This window comes from Panthera tigris, chromosome D3 (assembly GCF_018350195.1).
Source record: "Panthera tigris isolate Pti1 chromosome D3, P.tigris_Pti1_mat1.1, whole genome shotgun sequence".
NCBI lineage: Eukaryota > Metazoa > Chordata > Mammalia > Carnivora > Felidae > Panthera > Panthera tigris.
In genome coordinates, this window is record NC_056671.1 from 14,309,014 (window position 1) to 14,329,438 (window position 20,425).

General features: G+C 48.7%; 1 protein-coding gene across 5 annotated transcripts in view; it reads right to left on the bottom strand.

Annotated features, from left to right (window-relative positions):
* Positions 1-20,425, bottom strand: part of KSR2 (kinase suppressor of ras 2) — a 436,218-nt gene that overhangs the window by 325,868 nt on the left and 89,925 nt on the right. For all 5 annotated transcript variants that reach the window (XM_042961772.1, XM_042961770.1, XM_042961771.1 and 2 more), the window contains exons 4-5: positions 17,269-17,409; positions 12,999-13,149 (exon numbers count right to left, since the gene is read on the bottom strand). In XM_042961772.1, coding sequence (XP_042817706.1) covers positions 12,999-13,149; positions 17,269-17,409 — 292 coding nt within the window. The remainder of the gene's footprint in view (positions 1-12,998; positions 13,150-17,268; positions 17,410-20,425) is intronic.

Here is a 20,425-nt window from a genome sequence, read left to right on the forward strand (position 1 = left end):
AAAGTTGAAAGGATTAAATGAGCCCGTGCTGCATGTCAATTATCTGGCACATCACTTGCCTCTGTAAGGACTCAACCAATATCTGCTCTTAACTATTTTCATGGGTCTCCATCATTCATCTGATCACTCATGACTACTTTTTGCTCGACAGTTCTGAGCCAGGCTCTGGAACAATTCTGGCACAGCAGCTCCCAAAGTGGCATCCCCAAACTAGCAGCACCCAGGGAACTCGTTACAAAACGCAGGTGTCTGGGTGCTTCTCCAGACCAGCTGAAACACAAAGTCCAGGAGCCCTACTGGGGATTCTGATGCACATTCAGGTCTGAGCACCACTGCTCTGGTGAGGAGTAGAGAAACAAACAAATAAACAAAATCGTTTCAGATGTGATAGGAACCGTGAAGAAAATAAAACAGAGTAATGGGACTATGAGTGACTGAGACGGATGTGGGACTCTCTGGGAAGGTGGCATTTGAGCTGAGAACAAAATGACAAGGAACCAGCCACGGAAAGATGAGGGGAGAACACTTCGGGCAGAAAGGATGACCTGTGCAAAGGCCCTGCGGCAGGCTTTTCAAGGAAATGCAATTAGGTCAGGGTAGCTGGTGTGAGGAGCTAATGAAGACATCTGGAGATGGACCAACCAGGAGCCTGGGGAAGGAGCTGGGGTCTGATTCTAAGATTTAACAGTTTGGGTCGGATTCAGTTCATCTGGTTTAGTGGACGCGGGACCCACGATCCTCAAACATTTCGGCCCCTGCAGACTACACAGTACAAGTTCTGTGCCCAATGCTTCCGCTCTCTTACCTCCCAGGTGCAAGGAATACAGAGAAGGAGGACCATGGCTCAGATCAGAGATGATAGCCGGGAGCCAGGCCCTCTTTGTTCCCACTGGGGGTTTCCCACAAAAGCCAGAGCGGACCGCATGAAGTGGCAGGGGGCTAAAGAGAAGGGTCAAAGGTGGCCTGCAAGAAAGTGAGAGTAGCAGCTATATCGGGAAGGGCAGGTTAAGCCCTGGACCAGGTTTCTCAGAGAGGGGTCTGCTTCCCTGGCTGTAAGACAAAGGCTGGCGGGCGGGGTGGGGGCTCTGACTTTCAAAATAATAATAAAGATAATCATAGCCAACTATGTAGTCAGCATGCAATTTGCCAGACATCTGGCTATGTGTTTATTTCTATTAACTCACTTCTTTTCTGGCAGTAGTGTCATAATTATGGAAGATACTACCAGAGCCTCCATTTTACAGATAAGGAAGGTAAGGTAGACTCAAATAAACAGGGCAAGTTGAGGCCAAGCCCAAGGGAAGCAGAACTAAGGGATGAAGGAGGAGAAAGGGAGAGTGGCCAATGGACAAAACGTACCTAAGTCCCATCCGTCCTTGACTTAGGAGTTGAATGAAATCAAGTCAAGACAATTCCCTTTTTTTTTTTTAATGTTTGTTTTTGACAGAGAGAGAGAGAGAGAAGAGAGAGAGCATGAGAGGGGGAGGGGCAGAGACAGAGGGAGACACAGAATCCGAAGCAGGCTCCAGGCTCTGAGCTGTCTGCACAGAGCCTGACGCGGGGCTCGAACTCACGAACCGTGAGATCACGACTTGAGCTGAAGTCGGTCACATAACCGACTGAGCCACCCAGGTGCCCCAAGACAATCCCCTTCTTAAAACCTCTCCAACAGCTTCCCATTCTGCTTTGAAGAAACCCAAGCTTTTTGCCATGGCTCCGAGGCTCCTGAGCTGGTCCCTGCCTGTCTCTCCCCCATACCTTCTCTCCAGCCGCCCCTGCTCCCTGCACCAGTCTAGGGTGTTGTCAGCTTGGCTATGCTGGCACCCTCGTCTCCAGATTCCCCTTCTCTGTATGGTTCCGGGTTAAAATCGGCCAAAGTTGCACAGAATTTGGGAAGTGAAGTAAAGCTGCAGCTGTGATGCTCTGATGCGCGGGTCAGGGACAGCAGGAGACAGATGCAGGGGTGCTGGTCTGGTTTATCCTCTCTTCCTCCTGCTCCACGGCCAACTCCCTTCATCCTGACACGGGGCCCTGGGGACCAACAGCGACCTCAAATCCAACACCAGACACTGGCCTGCAAACTCACAGAGGAAACAGCTCCAAAGATCTAAGAAACTTCCAGAGGCGTCTACACCAGTCGTCTTCTTGGTTTCCCTCCAGATGTCCCCAGGCGGGCTTACCCGCATCAGGACAGGTTAGAGACCTTTCTCTGAATCTTCAGTCTCCCTCCTGAACTTTTACTTCCTGAGCTCTTCCTACAGTTGTATAAGGTCTGGAGTCCCACGATAAATTCCTTTTTCCATTACACTCGCAGCGTTCCTGCTCTCCCACTGCCCCCCGCTGATACAGTTACCAGCAGAAGCAACACCGTACCTGTTCCAGAACTAGCTTCTAAGATACCTGGCAGCTTCCACTTGCCCCCTCTTGGAACGCTTACTCCCGCTCTAAGCAGCCCAAGCCACACGGAAAGGCAACATGTGGGTGCCCCAGCAGACAGCCCAAACTCAACTCCCACCAGCTACCACCGCCAGCTGGCATCCATGGGCGTGAGCCGTCTTGAATGTTCCAGCCCAGCCAACAGAAAACGTGGAACCACAGAACTACCCAGCTGAGCCCAGGCAACCCAGAGAATCGTGAAGAGATAACAATGCACGTGTTGTTCTAAGTCACTAAGTTTGGGGGTCAACGGTCACACAGCAACAAGTCACCAGAGCACAGCCTATGGTTCAGCCACGAGGGCCTCTTTTCTGCTTCTTAAAAATGCTTTGGAGGGTCGCCTGGGTGGCTCAGTCGGTTAAGCGTCCGACTTCGGCTCAGGTCATGATCTCGCGGTTCGTGAGTTCGAGCCCCGCGTCGGGCTCTGTGCTGACAGCTCAGAGCCTGGAGCCTGTTTCGGATTCTGTGTCTCCCTCTCTCTCTCTGACCCTCCCCCGTTCATGCTCTGTCTCTCTCTGTCTCAAAAATAAATAAACGTTAAAAAAAAATGCTTTGGAGGTTGGCATGACTCATTTGCTCTTCTCAAAATGCTCTTCTCCCCATCTTTTCATACCTGGTAACTTCTGGGCATTCGAGACTTCGTTTCAATGGCACCTTCTCAGAGAGGCCTGCTGTGACGGTCAGTTCGCTGTGTCGACGTGGCTGTAGTCCCCACTTATTCAGTCCAACGTCAATGTGGGTGAGGCTGTGCAGGTGTTTTGTAGATGTGATTAAAGTCAGCAGCCAGCTGACTTTATTAAGTAAGGGGGATTATCCTCAATAATCTGGATAGGCCTGATTCAGTCCTTCGCAAGGAGGGGAACACAGGGGGACAGCAATGTGGATGCCAGCCAGCCCTTCCTGAGAGTCTAACCTACCAGCCCCAACAATCCCCCTAAGCCAAGCCTTTGCGATAATCTCTTCACTGTACTTATCTTACTGGTTCTGCCTCGCTGGTTTGTTCTGACACAGCCACTGTGACCACCCCATGGAAGCCAGGCCCCTGGTCACCATGATATCACCCCACTTTAATTCTCTACGTGAAACTGGTCACCATTTGTCATTTTTCCTATTTTATCATTTCTCTCAATACATTCTAGAGCGGCCCTGTCCAGTAGAACCTTCTGCAGTGATGGGAATGCCTGACATCGTGCTGCTCCATGGATCTCTAGAAAGGTGGCTGATGAGGGGCTCTTGGGTAATTCAGTCGGTTAAGCATCCAACTTTGGCTCAGGTCACGATCTCATGGTTCGTGAGTTCGAGCCCCGCGTTGTGCTCTGTGCAGACAGCTCAGAGCCTGGAGCCTGCTTCAGATTCTCTCTCTCTCTCTCTCTCTCTCTCTCTCTCTCTCTCTCTTTCTCTGCCCCTCCCCCACTCATGCTCTGTGTCTCTCTGTCTCTCTCAAAAATAAATAGACATTAAAAAGAATTTTTAAGGTGGCTGGTGAGACGGAAAAAGTGAATCTGTTCACTTTTGATTAAGTGAAAAATTGAGTGAAAATTTTTATTAAGTGAAAACTTTTTTCACTTTTTATTAACTGTACAAAATTCATTTCATTTCATTTTCATGAATGTAAGTTTCACTCATCACATGAATCTAGCTAGCCTAGAATATGAGGTCCATGAGAGCGGGAAGCCGGTGGGTTTTAGCCACCACTATGTCCTCGTCCCCGACAGCGACTCAGACAGGAAGTTAGACTGGGATGCATCCTGGGAGCGAATGAGCCATTTGCACGTAAGGTGGCATTCGGTGCCTCTCCCTTGTGCTACGTCTGTGTAAGCAGCCCCCGGGGAACCTATGGATCAGGGCTGGGGAGCGAACAATGAGGGAAAGAGAGAAACTCAGGTGTGGTACACACCAGCCGCTTCGGGCGGGGCCCTCTCCCTGGGCTGCCCGGCCAGCCCAAAGTTAGAAGCAAGTACAACAATGGGGCAATCAAGACGGCTCTTAGTCTTTGTTCCAGTCTAAGGAAGGCTGTAGTGAAGGCAGGGTTCTAGTGGCCTCCGTTCAAAGCCCAAACTGGGAAGAAACAAGAGAGCATCTGAGGCTGTCCTATTTCAGGGCCATTTTGCATCCTGTTTTCCTCCTGGCTGCCAGTTCTCCCTCTGGACGTGCCCGAGGAGGAGCTGGCAGGGAGGGGAGCTGACAAAAGGGAGCTCCGAGAGGCTGCAGGGGTATGGGGTGCCCCGGCCTCTTCTCTCTCCCTGTGATGAGGGGCAGAAGCAGAAGAACGTTCACCCTTAGCTCAGCAGGCTGAACTTCAGCCTGCACAGTTCCGATAAGGATCAGATACGTGCCGGTGGCTACATTCTTCAAGGGTCTCATGACTGCCTGCACATCTCACCCATAATTAACGTCAAGCTCAATGAGAAGCACGGGAAAAATCTTGTGAAAGCGGTTTTATGAGTAGAGATTCGAAGACATTTATGATCTACTATTCCCTGCACGCAGCATATAATCCCCTCGAGCACTAAGCGTATAATCACCAGCTTCGTACAGCAAAAGTGCAGCCCTTTGGGCCCACGGGTCCTGTCCGCGAGCTACTCAAATAAGCTTACAAAGTTGCACCATACAACCTCTCAAGAATTCCTTCCTGACCTTTGCGCGCCACAATCCTGCAACACCCGCACGCCCCCACCCCCAGCCTCCTCCTGCACTTCCCAAAAACTCAGTCTAGGCCACCCTCTGCAGCCAGAGTGTTGGTCTGCAAACTGGATGATCATGCATCTTCGGCTCAAAACCCTGCAGTGCAAGCTCCGTGCAGTTCCACTGGGCTCTCTGAGCCTAGGATGCCACCTGATCCCTCCTGCCCCAAGGCACTTCTGCGTGCTCCCACTGCCCCCCCCCCCCCACCGAGTCATCAGGAGAATTCCTCCTCCTGCTTTTGGGTCCCAGCTCTACCCTGAAGCCTGAGAAAGTCCCCAAGCCCTGGAAACTAGCACAGCACCTGATAGACACTGAGTGCTTGATAAGGAAGTGTGGAAGAAAGGAAGGAGAAAAGCAAGGTCTTCCATCATCTGGAACCTGGGGTTTTTTCCTTGGGAAAGCAAACATGCAAATGACTGCCCATTATTGGCCTGAAAGCAGCCCAAAGACCAAGAAGAATAAGGGCAAAGAGGAAACAAGAGAGAGAAAAAGCACAGCATCTGTATTCTGATATCTGAGCCTTGTCCCTTCCAGGCCCTTCTTTGATACCCAGCTCTGTGTGTGACCCAGAGAGGAAAGGAGGGAGCCTGTTGTCTTCAGGCCTGAGGTCTCCGGTCTGGGGCTGGAGGGGGCAGGGGGAGCAAAGGGCAGGAACACACTCTTCCAGAAACAAATCAATTTCACCCTAGGACCTTAGCTCTGTGGCGACCATGATGGAGAAAATGGGGCTGTGTGCCATGGAAAAATTGCTTGGGCTTCTCTGTTTAATGTTTTTGGCCAGGGAAAGGTGGGTCACCTCTAGAGAGCAATGAAGTCAAACAGAGGGGGTAAACAGGTTCTAAAGAAGCAGCAGTGTTGAGGGAGACAGTGGCTCAGAGGGAAGGGAATTAGAGAAAACCGAAGGCCAGAGGCCCTTGGGAGAAAAAAAGAGAGAAGGATGGAAAGAAGGTTGAGGGAAACGAGTTGGAGGCAGAAAAAGGCCAGAGGACCCCGGTGATGGTGGTGGGGATGGGGATGGGGACAGCGACAATGTTGGTGGAAATGCAGTACAGGGGGCAGGGGTGATGGTATGACAATGACAGTAACGGTAACAGTGAGACTTACCGTGCATCGAATCCAAGCCAGGCCCTGTGCTTTGCCCGTATCGCCTCATGCAATCCTACCAATGACCCATGGGTGAAAATGCTCATCATGTTTATCCTCATACCGAGAAAACTAAGCTCCGAACCACGAGATGCCGTACTCAAAATCGTACAGCTAATAGGGGGCTGACCCAGAATTTAGCAGAACCCGGGTTCGTCTCATTCCAGACTCCATTCTGCTGGCAGACACTGAAGGACTGAGAAGGGGAAGCAGAAAGGAAAACGGAAGAAGAAGGAGGCTTGCCCTCATCATGCTATTTCATAGGACAACCTGCCCCCTTCCTGTTCCTGGAGGGCACGGCCACCCCCCCTGACAATGCTCCACTTTTTCTTTCCCCCGCAGCACTCATCCTAACACACTTTGTAATGTACTTGCTTATTACGATTATAATGTGTCATCTGTCTCCCCCCCCCCCCCATAGCATGTACGCCCCTTGAGGACAGACATGAAGTGTGCACTTTCAGAGATCAGAACAGTGCCTGACATACTGCAGGCATTCAATACATTTTGAATGGATTTATGAATGGTTTTTTTGGTTTCAGGCCACATCTGATATGACAAGAAAAGATTAAGGCATTATGGCTTTGGGGTCCCCTGAACCTGTTGAAAGAACAATTGGGTATTCTTCGGTTTCAGGCTCAGGCTGATCTAATACGCTCACAGATGGGAGGAAGGGGTAGTTTTTTTCCTAACTTCGAGGCTTCTTGGACACTGGGAAATAAAGAAACCCCCAACATCCAAGGAGGAAACTAAGATTAGAGTCCCAAGTCTAAAATAAAAGATGCTCGATCCTCTAAGAGAGAGACAGGCCAAGATTATACACTTTGCCAGGCATAAAGCTTCCCGCTCTCCATTTGATTCCACGACTTTCTCAATATGACCTGTATTCCTTCAGTGATTTAACAAACATGCGTTGAATCACCACTACCCACCAGAATGTAAGATATCTGACTTCACCACTGTGAAGGACCCCAGTCCTCTGGCTGAGAGCTGGGGCCACCAAGGCCAATAAATACGGTATGACGCTTAAGTCTAAAAGTCTGGTGAGAAAGACACTAGCTTGTTCCCTAGCTTGGGACATTTTTGGTTAAAGTGAAGGGCAGGGAATGGTGGAACCACACAGCTCCTGAGATCATTAGAAGTTTCTAAGGAATGATGATCGTCTCTGAGAGAATATTTAAAAGCACTGGTCGAGGATGGCTCACTGCTTCCCCCTGGTGGAGAGCGGTAGCAAGCACATCAAGCAGCTTCCCGGATCTTTCCTCCACCTGGGCAATCTGAGCCAGGAGCAAGGCTCAGATTTGATACATCCATTCAAAGGGTGACTAGCAGGGTGCCTGCCCTAGGGAAGATCACAGTCGCATGAGGGAGTAAGGAGAGGAGACTGACAATCGCTGTAAGATACGGTCAGCTGGTGACAGAAGTATTCATTCATTCACCCATTCAACAAAGTGCAGAGGCTTTGAGGCAGGAGTCAGGTCTGAGGAGGGATTAACTGGGAGAACAAAGAGAAAGGGGATTCCAGGTAGTGGTGCCTGTGCCAAGGTGTGAAATCCGTGCATGACCTGGGAAACGCTAAGTAACCAGTAGACTCGTCCAATACATTTAAGGCTTGAGGGGGAAATGGGAATGGTGGGGCTCCAAATAGAAGCCAAGTCCTGAGCTACTTTGCAAACCATGCAAAAGACCATGCACTTTAAGCCACTGGTGATCTGCATGGGTTTCAGGTAGCAATTCAGAAATATTTACTAAGTCCCTACAGATATTGACGTCTGGCCGGGAGTAAAATGGTTCGCAAGAAGAGGTACGATCCCTGTCCTGTGGAGGGGGAGACAGGCATCCCAGGACACCCTGGTTGAGCCTCCAACTTCAGCTCAGGTCATGATCTCACAGTTCCTGAGTTCAAGCCCCACATCAGGCTCACTGCTGTCAGCCTGTCAACACAGAGCCCACTACTTGTGCTCTCTCAAAAATAAATAAACATTTTTTTAATTAAAAAAAAACGGGGCACCTGGGTGGCTCAGTGGGTTAAGTGTCCGACTTCGGCTTGGGTCACGATCTCCTGGTTCGTGGGTTCAAGCCCCGCGTTGGGCTCTGTGCTGACAGCTCGGAGCCTGGAGCCTGCTTCGGATTCTGTGTCTCCCTCTCTCTCTGCCCCGCCCCTACTTGTGCTCTGCCTCCCTCTCAAAAATAAAATTACAAAAATTAGAAAATTTTAAAAACTCACCCCCCCCAAAGGCTGAAATTTAAATTAAAATGTGACAAGTGTCCCCGCTGTGTACAGGAAGAGGAGAAATAAAATACGACATTAAGGGAACTTGGAGTTGAGTGTATAGACAAGACAGAGTGAGGGGTCCCCAGAGAAGACGAGATACAGCTTTCTTAACATCAGAGAAGCCAGGTTAGGACCCCAGCCATTTTGTGATCGACGCCTGACAGGCACCTCTTCGCACAAGCACTTTTCTTGCAGAACCCCCTGCGATACATAAAAATTGCAGAAAAACATACCTCAGTAGTTAATGACTTTAGGGGAACAAAAGAATGTAAAAAACAAACAGCCACTACCAAGCTGCGACAGAGTCCAGCCGCTACAGAGACAGTAAATCAGTGGTAAAACTCCCAGTGCTGTTTCGAAAGTAAAGACTGACCTAATGCCCACTCTTGTGTTGTTTTTGCAGGATTCCAGTCCCTGTGGGCACGCGGACATAGGACTCACTGGAGCCAGAGTACGGAGGATGCCGACCCTGGCTGGCCCCGTGACTTCCATCAGCCAGGACCTGGACTCTGTCTTTCGCCCCAATTCTAGACCGAAACGTCCTTTGCCAAGCTCCTCCGTGAATACGCACGCGCCCGCGGCTCCAAACTCCCCTGGTTTCGTTGTTGGGAGAGGCAATGCTTCGAGGGCTCCCCTTACTTGTAACAAGTAATAAAGAGTTCTTTGGGTTGTATTCAATGTGACGCACCCCATGCGGTACTGAGTGGAGCTGCCCCTCATGCCGACCTGTGTGCTAAGCGCCACAGGGTTTGGGCAAATGCGCAGCACCTGGCCACTGCCGTCAAGGCCCCCAGAGGCCGTAAGGCCGGCATCAGAGGCAGGACCCGTAGACGGAATCTGAGCCGCCTGGGAAAGAGTTGGTAGAGGCATGGAGGGTGAAGGGGAACTGAACCGGCCACCCCAAAGCATGTCTCTTCGGCATAAGGGTTATTTTAGGCTGATCATCTTTTTTAATTGTTAATGCTTTCTATTTATTGTTGAGACAGAGACAGAACACGAGGGGAGGGGGGGAGAGAGAGGGAAACACACAATCGGAAGCAGGATCCGGGCTCTGAGCTGTCAGCACAGAGCCTGATGCAGGGGTCGAATTCACGAACTGTGAGATCATGACCTGAGCCAAAGTCGGACACTTACTGAGCCACCCAGGTGCCCCTAGGCTGGTTATTTTTAAGAAACAGCAGACACAGGTGAAGCTCTGAAAACGGATTAGAAGTCACGCTTTTATAAAAGACGTTGACATTTACAAGGGAAACCTCCACACGTCAGCATCAGAAACGTGACTCTAAATCTCTACAAACTCCTATCAGTGGAGACGGCAGAGACTTCTTTCGCACAACCACCTTACCCTTGTTAATTGTGCTTTTCCTGGTCACGCCCCATAACTGCCTCCCACACCCCATCTAACACCCTCTTTTGTCTTTAGCTAGAGACGGGCCACTCTGACGAGCTACTCAGTTTTCCTGGGCTCTTCCATGTATATAGACCTTGTTTGTTTTTCTCCTGTTAATCTGTCTTATATTATAGAGGCCCTCCCAGCCCAGTACCAAGAAGGGTAGGGGGACATTTTCTTCTTCCCCACAAGGATCAAAGAGATCAGTGTTTCCCAAACCATGGCTCACAACCTGTAAGTGACGTGTGACATAAAAGTGGCAGTCATTACCAGTATTTGGTAAGTGACACAGAATAAAAAAGCAAAGAATATTAAATAGTGTGCATGGTAAGAATGAGTTTGATGGTAATTCCTTATTCCGTGAGACTCATTTCAGTTACGTACCTGTGTGGGTACATTGTGTATATGTGTGTATAATGTAAATCTGATTCATTTCTGTGTATCTTTATCATTATTATTCTAATTTTTTTAATGTTTATTTATTTTTGCCAGAGAGAGAGAGAGAGACAGAGTATGAGCGGGGGAGGGGCAGAGAGAGAGAGAGGGAGACACAGAATTCGAAGCAGCTCCCGGCTCTGAGCTGTCAGCACAGAGCCCGAGGCGGGTCTCGAACTCACAGACTGTGAGATCATGACCTGAGCCGAAGTCGGACGCTCAACCGACTGAGCCACCCAGGTGCCCCTATTATTATTATTTTAAAGAGAAAGAATCTTAAGTAGGCTCCACGCTCAGTGCCGAGCCCGACGCAGCGCTCGATCCTGCAACCCTGGGATCGTGACCTGAGCCAAAATCACGAGTCAGATGCTCAACCAACTGAGCCACCCAGGCGCCCCTCATTTCTGCGCATCTAGATCAAAACTGAAAAACAGCAGATTAGAGGCCCTCTCAAGGTTTCACCCAGCCCAGGATGTCACAAAGGCTGAGTGTTCAACCCACGGAGGGCAGCTCCACTTACAAGGGCTTCTCCAAACTCAGTAGCACAACTCTGTGAGAAGATGCAAACTGAACTCTGGAAAGCAATTAAGAACCTAACCTCAGTCCTCACTCTCCTGCATTGTAGGGGGCAAGGAGGAAGGACAGGGGAGGGGCATAAATTGAGACGAACTTTCTGGAAAGCTACGTGGCAATGTTCACCAGACTATCTGGAGGCATTTTTGTTTGTCATGACCGGGACTGGGGGAAGAGAGGGTGTTCCTGGTATCTAGCAGGTAGAGGCGAGGGATGCTACCATATCCTTCAATGACAGGACAGCCCCCAACTCAGGGTCCCTTTGATTGTAGCTTGGATAAGGATCTGCTAGGAAGAAAGAATACAAAAGGGCATGCATGGGGATCTGGGCCAATAACCTGTGTCATAAATGTTCTCTTTCCTTCACTGCTGTATTCCAGCCCTGCTGGAACAGAACACAGTAGTCAGTAAATACTTGTTGAATGCGCCACGTTGAATCCAGCAAAGGCATCTGTGAATAAGCACCTGCCTGACTGCCCCAGACTAAAGCTCTACAGTGACACCTTGTGGCCGAAACGGAAACAAGCAGGCAGACGGACCAATAACCCTTTGGCTGGTGTTTGCCCAGCTGACCCCTTAGGACTGCAAAGGCCCCAGAATTTGTGGGGAAATCATGAGGTTAGGGAGAAGCAGGAGGCCTCAAGAGGATGATATCTGATGTCCCACTAATGAAGGCAAACAGGGGCCTGAGCAATTAATGGGAAAGATCAAAGAAAGAAGATGTTAAGAAAGAAAAAAACATGCCCCAAACTGAGTCATTCTCCCAAGATAGCAAACCCGGACTTAATTAGTTTTAACCTCTACTGAAACAATCTTCCTTTTTGTTTTGTTAAGAACTCCCTTGTCCCTCCCTCCTGCCTGTAAAAACCTTCCATTTTGTACAACTTCTCTACTTGCTGGAAAGGATGCCGCCTGATTCGCAACTGATCTCCAGTTGAATTTATTTCTTAACAATTTGGACCCCAAACTGATGAAACAAGTCACAGAAGTTATTTCATGAGGTGAAAAAAAAAAACAGGTTTCAAAATGTGCATGGATAATCCTAATTCTATTGTTTAAAAATAGTTATGTGGGGCGCCTGGGTGGCTCAGTTGGTTAAGCGTCCAACTTCGGCTCAGGTCATGATCTCACCGCTCGTGAGTTGGAGTCCCGCATCGGGCTCTGTGCTGACAGCTCAGAGCCTGGATCCTGCTTCGTTTTCTGTGTCCCTCTCTCGCTGTGCCCCTCCCTCACTCATGCTCTGTCTCTCTTTCTCTCAAAAATAAATAAAGCATTAAAAAATAATAATAATAAATAAATAAAGCATTAAAAAATTTTTTTTAAATAGTTACGTGGGGCACCTGGGTGGCTCAGTCGGTTGAGAGTCCGACTTCGGCTCAGATCATGATCTCGCAGATCGTGAGTTCGAGCCCCACACCAGGCTCTGTGCTGACAGCTCAGAGCCTGGAGCCTGCCTCCGATTCTGTGTCTCCCCCCTCTCTCTGCCCCTCCCATGCTCATGCTCTGTCTCTCTCTGTCTCTTAATAATAAATAAACATTAAAAAAATTTTTTTAAACAGTTATGCACATACCCACTTGTCTGTAATGATTACACCAAAACACTTACCAAAATGACAACAGTAAGTTCCCTAGGGGGTAGAGCTTGGACAGTCATTTTCTTTTGATCTATTTTCTGTTTTGTTTTACAATGAATGTATATGGTTTAGGTAAAATAATAATAATAATAATAAGATAAAATAAGAAGTTAGATGGATGCAGACCCAAATACAAAGGCATTTAAGAATGTCTCTGGTAAAAAGACGCTGATCACCTATGCACACCCTGTGTTTCCACATCTGGGCCCTTATTATCCAGATCCAAATGCTCTCTGACCTCAGCTCTTCCTTGAGCAAGAGCTTCCAAGAGTTGACCCACCACTGCCCTTCTCTCCTCTGCTCATGAGTGGAATTTACCATCCAAAGCTGACTCCGTCTCATCCTGGCCTGCAGAGTGGGCACAGAAATCTGGAGGAACCGAGGCAGATGTGCTGGGGAGGGGTCTCCATCCCCAAGGCCCGCTCACCTGACATGTGGACGTTGCGGAGGCAGGAGAGGGAGGCATTGAGGCGGGCACACTCCTCCCGGTTGGCTCCGTATTTCTCCACGGTCTCACACACCTGCTCATCTGTCATCTCCAAGAGGTCCTCCAGACTCAGCTGGCCAGGGGTGATTTCCTGCAGGAGGGAAGTAAGGAGCTCGGTGAACGTGAAGGGACCTCAAGCACCCAGAGGGAAGGAAAGTGGGCTGAGCCTCCGTGCTGCCCTCTAGTGGTACCCAGTGGAACACCCGGCCCTGTGTGGAAGGTTGGGCCTCTGACTCCTGGGTCCAACAAGGCCTCCGTTTGAGGTTTGAATCTCAGCTTTGCCACTCATTGCCTCGGGCAAGTCACTTACCCTCTCTGAACCTCACTTTACTCACCTTTACAATGGGTGTCTTAAGTGCTTGTACTTTGTAAGGTAGTGCCTATCTTTAGCACATAGCTAGCGCTCCATAGATGGTGATAGTTAATTATCTGTCCCCCTGGGTAGCTTCTGAAGTCTTTATGGGCAGGGCTCCACTTTCCTTGTCTTTGGATGGCCCTCTGTGTCTCCTGTTCAGCTTGGCTTGTCCCCAGTCCAGGGCAAACTTGGAGCAGAGCAAACTGGATGGCCCAAGTCTCTTGGTGGCTGTCCTCCCCAGCCACCCATTCGAGATTCCAGACTGGGGCTTTAGGAACCCTAAGGGGCAGGAATCTGGAACACTGTGGGTATGTGCTGGAAATGAAACTGGACTGGTGACTGAGCCCCCCAGGGCATGGGTCTGTATTCTAAGACAAAATGGTAAGGCTGGGGTATAGCACGGGGTGGGGACAGGGACACCTCTGGAGAGATCAGCTGGGAACAGAACCAGTAGGATTGCCAGCTATAAATGTCTTGGGCAGGTGTCCCTTCCCACACCCCCTTTCCCAAAATGATGTGTCCCTGGACACCATAATATAGATAGATGTACCTTTAAATTTGTCAAACTTTGATACTTATGCATCTTCATGCATTTATGCATATTTATGCATTGACATCTATACCTGTGTATCAAATGGATAGCCTTCGTTTTATAGCAGTTAATGGTATCCAATGTTTTTACATATATTACTATTTAAATAAGAATTTTAAATACCTAAAGATGGAGACTCTAGGACAACATTGTGGATTACTTCTGTCCTCTTGTGGCCATACCTGTGTATTACAACAAAATCGGACACCTACCCCGCCCCCCCACCCCCTCCACACACACACACACACACACACACACACACACACACACACACACACATCCCCAATGCACACACATAAACTGGCAGCCAGAAGGGGGAAAACCGCATTAGTAAAAAAAAAAATCCACCACCACCCCCCCACAAAACAGAGGCAGGGCAAAAGCCACGAAGCCCAATCAGTGCCCTTCCAGCGCACTAGGGCAGGGAGCAGGAGAGAACGGTAATCGGGGTTTCTCATATAGGGACACAGTGCACATAAACCCCACTTTAAGAAAAGTGATAGTCCAGGATCTGAAGGTACAAAATGAATCATATTTAGAAGAACTCATTCACAACATTAAAGAATTCTCCTCTTCGCTGCAGGACTCACTTGTGCACTGTAATCCCATAATTTACCCCCCAAATATCCGATTTTCACTGAAAAGTTGGGGTCACAGAAAAAAAATCACAGAAGTAATAATGACATCAAAAATGGACAAAGCCTTAACAACCCAGACTAAAAGCGAAGATGCACGTCTGTTTGATAAAAGAATAATAATAAATGAAAATGAAGTGGATGGAGCACCGTTTTAAGTGCTTTTCCTGGATTTTCTTTTGTCACAAAGACCACATAAAGTAAGTATTTTTATCAGCACCATTAGTCTGTAATTAGGATGCTAAAATTCAGAGAGGTTAGTCCACTTGCCCAGGGTCACACAGGAAGAAAGGAACTCAGGCAGTTGCTTGGGAGCCTTTTCCATACTGTTGGTTCCTCCTCAGAAAGGGGACCTGGGAGGGGAGGGGGGGGGGACTCACACAGGAGCTGCAGTCAGAGGGCTGGAAGCCCAGCTCCCTCCCTATCCCCCGGTTAGTGGCCTTGGACCCAGGACGGGAACAGACTACTGTAGGAGCCAGAGCTGGGGCACCTGCAGGCCAGGTAAATGTACATGAGCAAAACTGCTAACCAGTAGGGACCTGTAAGATCCACGGGGCAGCAAAATTCAGCTCATTGCCACCAGACGGGAATTTAGGTCGGTGTGTTCAGCAATTCGAATTTTTTCAGGAGAAGTCAGAGATCTGGGTTTTTTAATGCAAACTCTTTAGCTGTTAAATATTAGCTGAAAAAAAAAATTTTGAGAATGCTGTATCAGACAAAGAAAAAATGTCTGTGTATCGCATACAGCTTAGGGGCCACCAGTTTTCAACCCCTGGCCTAGAAGACTGTGTTTCTGTATTGATCCCACTTGATAAATACATGGTCCCAAAAGCCTCCCAGAAGTGAATTGGCTCATGCAAGTAAGATGTACTATCTGGGGGTGCCTGGGGGGAGTCAGTCGGTTAAGCGCCTGACTCTTGGTTTCGCTGGCGTCATGATCTCGCGGCTTCATGGGTTCAAGCCCCGCCTCCGGCTCTGAGGACAGCATAGAGCCTCCTTGAGATTCTCCCTCTCTCCCTCTCTCCCCCACCGCCCCCACTCGTGCTTTGTCTCTCTCAAAATAAATAAACTTAAAATAAAATAAGATGTTCTGCCTGTAGTTATATGTGACCTTTCATTTTAAGAATATTCACATGAAACCTCCATCCTGGGAATGAAATAACATAGAATCAAACACCATCTAGTGCGCATGCGTGAAATGGGGGGGCAGGGATGGGGCAATGTGCGGGTCCTCTGTCTAGCTCAGGATCCGGGGCGGGGGGGGGGGGGGGTGCGGGGGGGGGGCGGGGGGGGGGATTCAGGTGAGCTGTCATAGAGGTCAAGGTCTGGAAAAAACAAAGGCCGTTTCAAGCAAGAAGTGTGCACTGAGAGAAATGGCATTTGGTCCTGCAGGTGGCGGGAGGGGGGGGCCTCTCCTTTTTATTCATGTTTATTCATTTTATTCATGTTTATTCATTTTTATTCATGTTTATTCATTTTATTCATGTTTACTCATTTTTGAGAATAAACATTCATGTTTATTCATTCATTCATTCATCCCCCTCTGGAAGTAGAGGCGGACAGAGGATCTGAAGCCAGCTCTGAGCTGACAGCAGTCAGCTTCCCAAACTTCCCAAGTTAGAAGCTTAACTGACTGAGCCACCCAGGGGCCCCCAGCACCCTCGCTCCTACCCAGCTCAGAGAGTCCCAGGCCAGAGGAAGAGGGAGATAAATCACAGTGCCTCCCACATGCTCCAGAGTCCTTCCAAGCTTCCAGACCCATCCACCCACTAGCAAGGGAAGCCGCTTCATCTCTGAGCCTCAGATTCCAGATCCACACGATGGGGATAATGGTCCCCACCTCAAAAGGTCATTGTGAGGGTCTGAACAGCCTCAACAGTTGAGATCCTGGGTGTAAAACCCTTAGGACAATGCCTGGCCCCATGTGTTCAACGAAGTGGGTTTCACTGGGACGGGCTGGACTGGCTACTGGAAACAGCCGTGACCTGGGATCCAAGAGGGTAGGACAAAATCTCACCCTCCTTGAGATTTTCAGGATGTGGTCCACTCCTATTACTACCAAAGTTTTCAACAATAATAACAAGCTGATACTTGCTGAATGCTACTAGGTGCCAGAGAGCGAGTGTAACATTTTAGATGGATCATCTCATTTTGTCATACGAGCTACTTCAGAAGAGGAGACCATCATTACCCCACTTAACAGATGAGAAAAGTAAGGCCCTCAGTCTGGGGTGCCCAATATGGTGGCCACTGGCCACACTAATGACACACGCACTAATCACAATACAAGTGTTCAAGAGCAAACACGTGGCCGTGGCTACCGTATCGGACAGCACAGGTACAAAACATTTCCACCGTAGCAGAAGGTTCTTCTGGGCAGCACTGGTCTGAGAGGTAACGTGATTTGGCCACGGTGACTGAGCTAATGAGTAGCAGGGCTGGAAGAGGACCCAGTTGAATGGAGACCCACACTCTTAACCATCTGGACAGCATCGAAGATCCTCTGTGCCTTCACCCAACGCATATTTATGGAGGGCCTACCGTGTGCCAGGCACAGGCAAAACCATCTCTCCGAGGGACTAGCATCGGCCAGTAAGGGGCAGGGGACAGGGGACAGTCTCTAGTCACCTCTAGGACTTCCTTGCGCACATCGACGATCCGGAACCAGTGCCGGAGCTGGGGGAAGCCGTCCAGCTCGGCGTTGCGTTCCTGCAGGGCCACCTTCTTCTTGCAGGACAGCTGTCGGCTGAAGTATTTCACCAGCTTGCTCTGGGGAGACACGGAGGAGAACAGAGGACACATCTCAGAGACACCACCATAGGAGAACAAGCAAGAATCTCCCCATTGCCTTCACCCTGCCCGAAAACCATCCAACTCCTATTCTATTTTTTTTAGTGTATTTACTTTGACAGACAGAGAAAGAGAGCAAGCAGGGGGAAGGGCAGAAAAAGAGAGACAGAGACAGAGACAGAGACAGAGAGAATCCCAAGCAGGCTCCACACTGTCAGCACATAGTCCTACGTGGGGCTCGAACTCACCAACCGTGAGATCATGACCTGAGTCAAAATCAAGAGTCAGTTGCTTGACCCACTGAGCCACCCACGTGCTGCTCCCCTGCAATTCCTACTTTAAAGACTGGTGTCACAGCAGTGAGGAGGGACACACACTGGTAGCACTTTATTGAGGGGAGCCTTTTGGCTGCAATCTTCCACATTTCCACTGCACAAATCCTTGGACCCAACAACTGCACTTCTAAGAACTCACCTAGAGACACCATCCTGTGCAAAGTGACTGTAAAAAGAATATTTCTTACGGTTCTACTTGCAATGGGAAAAGATGGAAAACACCCTGGGTCCATCAGCAGGAGATTCATAAATGCAGGTATATGCACACAAGGAAACTATGCAGCTATAAAATAAAATGAGGAAGCGTGCTACCTACTCATACAGAGCAGTCTCTGAGATACATTGATAAATAAAAATAAATAGTTTCCCACGCATGTGGGAAATGTTTACATTTACATATCTTTAAATCTTTTTTTAAACTTTTTTAATGTTTATTTATTTTTGAGAGAGACAGAGCATGAGTGGGGAAGTGGCAGACAGAGAGGGAGACACAGAATCCGAAGCAGGCTCCAGGCTCTGAGCTATCAGCACAGCGCCCGACGTGGGGCTCAAACCCACGAACTGTAAGATCATGACCTAAGCCAAAGTCAGACGCTTAACCGACTGAGCCACCCAGGCACCCCTACATATCTTTATACCTGCAGACACTCTCTGGGAGGATTCCTAATATTCCAGGGAAGGGAAGAGTGAGGAGTGGGAAAGAAAGGTGGGAGAAACATTTTTTTGCTTTTTTTTTTTTTTTAGTTTTTAACTGAAGTATAATCAACCTACAGTATTGGATTCGTTTCAAGTGTACAACCCAGTGATTCAACAATTCTATGTATTATGCACTATCATAAGTGGGGAAGGGCAGTGACATCTGTCACCGTACAAAGTGATCACAATATTATTAACTATATTCCCAATGCTGCATTTTTCATGGGATTAAGAGGTACAAACTTCCAGGTATAAAATAAATAAGCCACGGAGATGAAAAGTACAGCAGAGAAACGTTTCATTTAAACCCTCTTGCACTATGTGAATCTTAATTCACATGCAAATATTCACAAATTCACAAATTCTTTTAGAAATAGATGGACGTGAACCCACGCTTATAGAGAGATGCCTTGACACAAGAAAGGAAAACTAGTTATATAAAAACTAGCAACATTAACAAAAGAAAGGCAATCCACGTGCGCGTGAGCAGAGAACGGTTTGGAAGACACGCCCCCGGCTGCTAACGAGCGACAGGAGACTCTGTGGATGGGGTGAGGAAAAGTGGTTAAACGTAAATATATTTTTGCTTGGTTTCACTCGTTACCCAAAGCATACTGTCATCGTTATAGCTTAAAATATATTTGCAGGCTCCTGGGTGGCTCCATCAGTTAAGCGTCCGACTCTTGATTTCGGCTCAAGTCATGATCTCACGGACGGTGAGGCACAGCCCAGCAACTCTCAATCCCTCTCTCTCTGCCCCTCCCCTGCACGTGAGCACACGTGCTCTCTCTCTCTCTCTCTCTCTCTCTCTCTCTCTCTCTCTCTCAAGATAAATAAACATTTAAAAATAAATTTAATAAAGATCATTAAATGAAACAAAAATGAAATCCGTAGGTGTGTAAATGCCTTTGGCATTTCAAAGCACTGTCAGCCAACATTTATTAGGGAGGCAATCCTGGAATTCTAAGACCACAAAATTCGGAGCGGGGGATGATGGGAGTGGGCATCCGTTGCTTCTGTTCGGCCAGTCTGCGTTCCCCTCTTGCTGAAAAGAGTATTTCAACTTTCTTTGGGGAACCTTCCTCCTTGGGATCCCAGTCCATATGGTTCCGGTAAGGCTGCTTTCACCAACCCACTTCACCCGGGTTGCAGGGTGGGCACGTGACCCAGGCCTGGCCACGGCATTTGGATCAAGGATAACAAGTGAGCCAGACTGGGTCCCACAAGGACCCTCCCCAGCTACCCTTCCCAAGTGCTCAGGAGACAGCCCTCACTTCCCTTTTCAGTTGGGGGTGGGGGAGGGATATCATCAGAGCAGAAGGTGCCCAGGGCCAGCCCTGCTGACATATGGGAGAGCTTGCCTGAGACTGAAGCCCATTGGAAGAAACCAGAAAACTCATTTTTCTTCAAGAGTCTTTTGTTTATCTTGGGGACAGCGCAAGCTGGGAAGGGGCAGAGAGAAGGGGACAGAGAATCTGAAGCGGGCTCTGCGCTGACAGGCTGACCAGCAGTGAGCCCGATGTGGGGCTAGAACTCACAAGATCATGACCTGACCCAAAGTCAGACGCTCAACCAAGGGAGTCACCCAGGTCCCCCCTGAAAGCTCATTTTTAAGTTAATATTAATTTGATTCATCTTACTAATAAAATGAAAGTCGCATTCTTCTCGGTAAGTCTACGTTCCATTGCAATAGTGGCACAAAATTACATCAAGCTAATGTATCAATGTTCCAATTCTCATTTGAAATCTCAATCTAGAGTTTTGGGAGTTTTTTAAGTTTATTTATTTTGAAAGAGAGTGTGTGCACAACAGGGAAGGGACAGAGAGAGAGCGGGGGGCGGGGGGGGGGGAATCCCAAGTAGGCTCCACACTGTCAGCACAGAGTCCAAGGTGGGGCTTAATCTCACGAACCATCAGATCATGACTTGAGCCAAAATCAAGAGTCGAACATTTAACTGACTGAG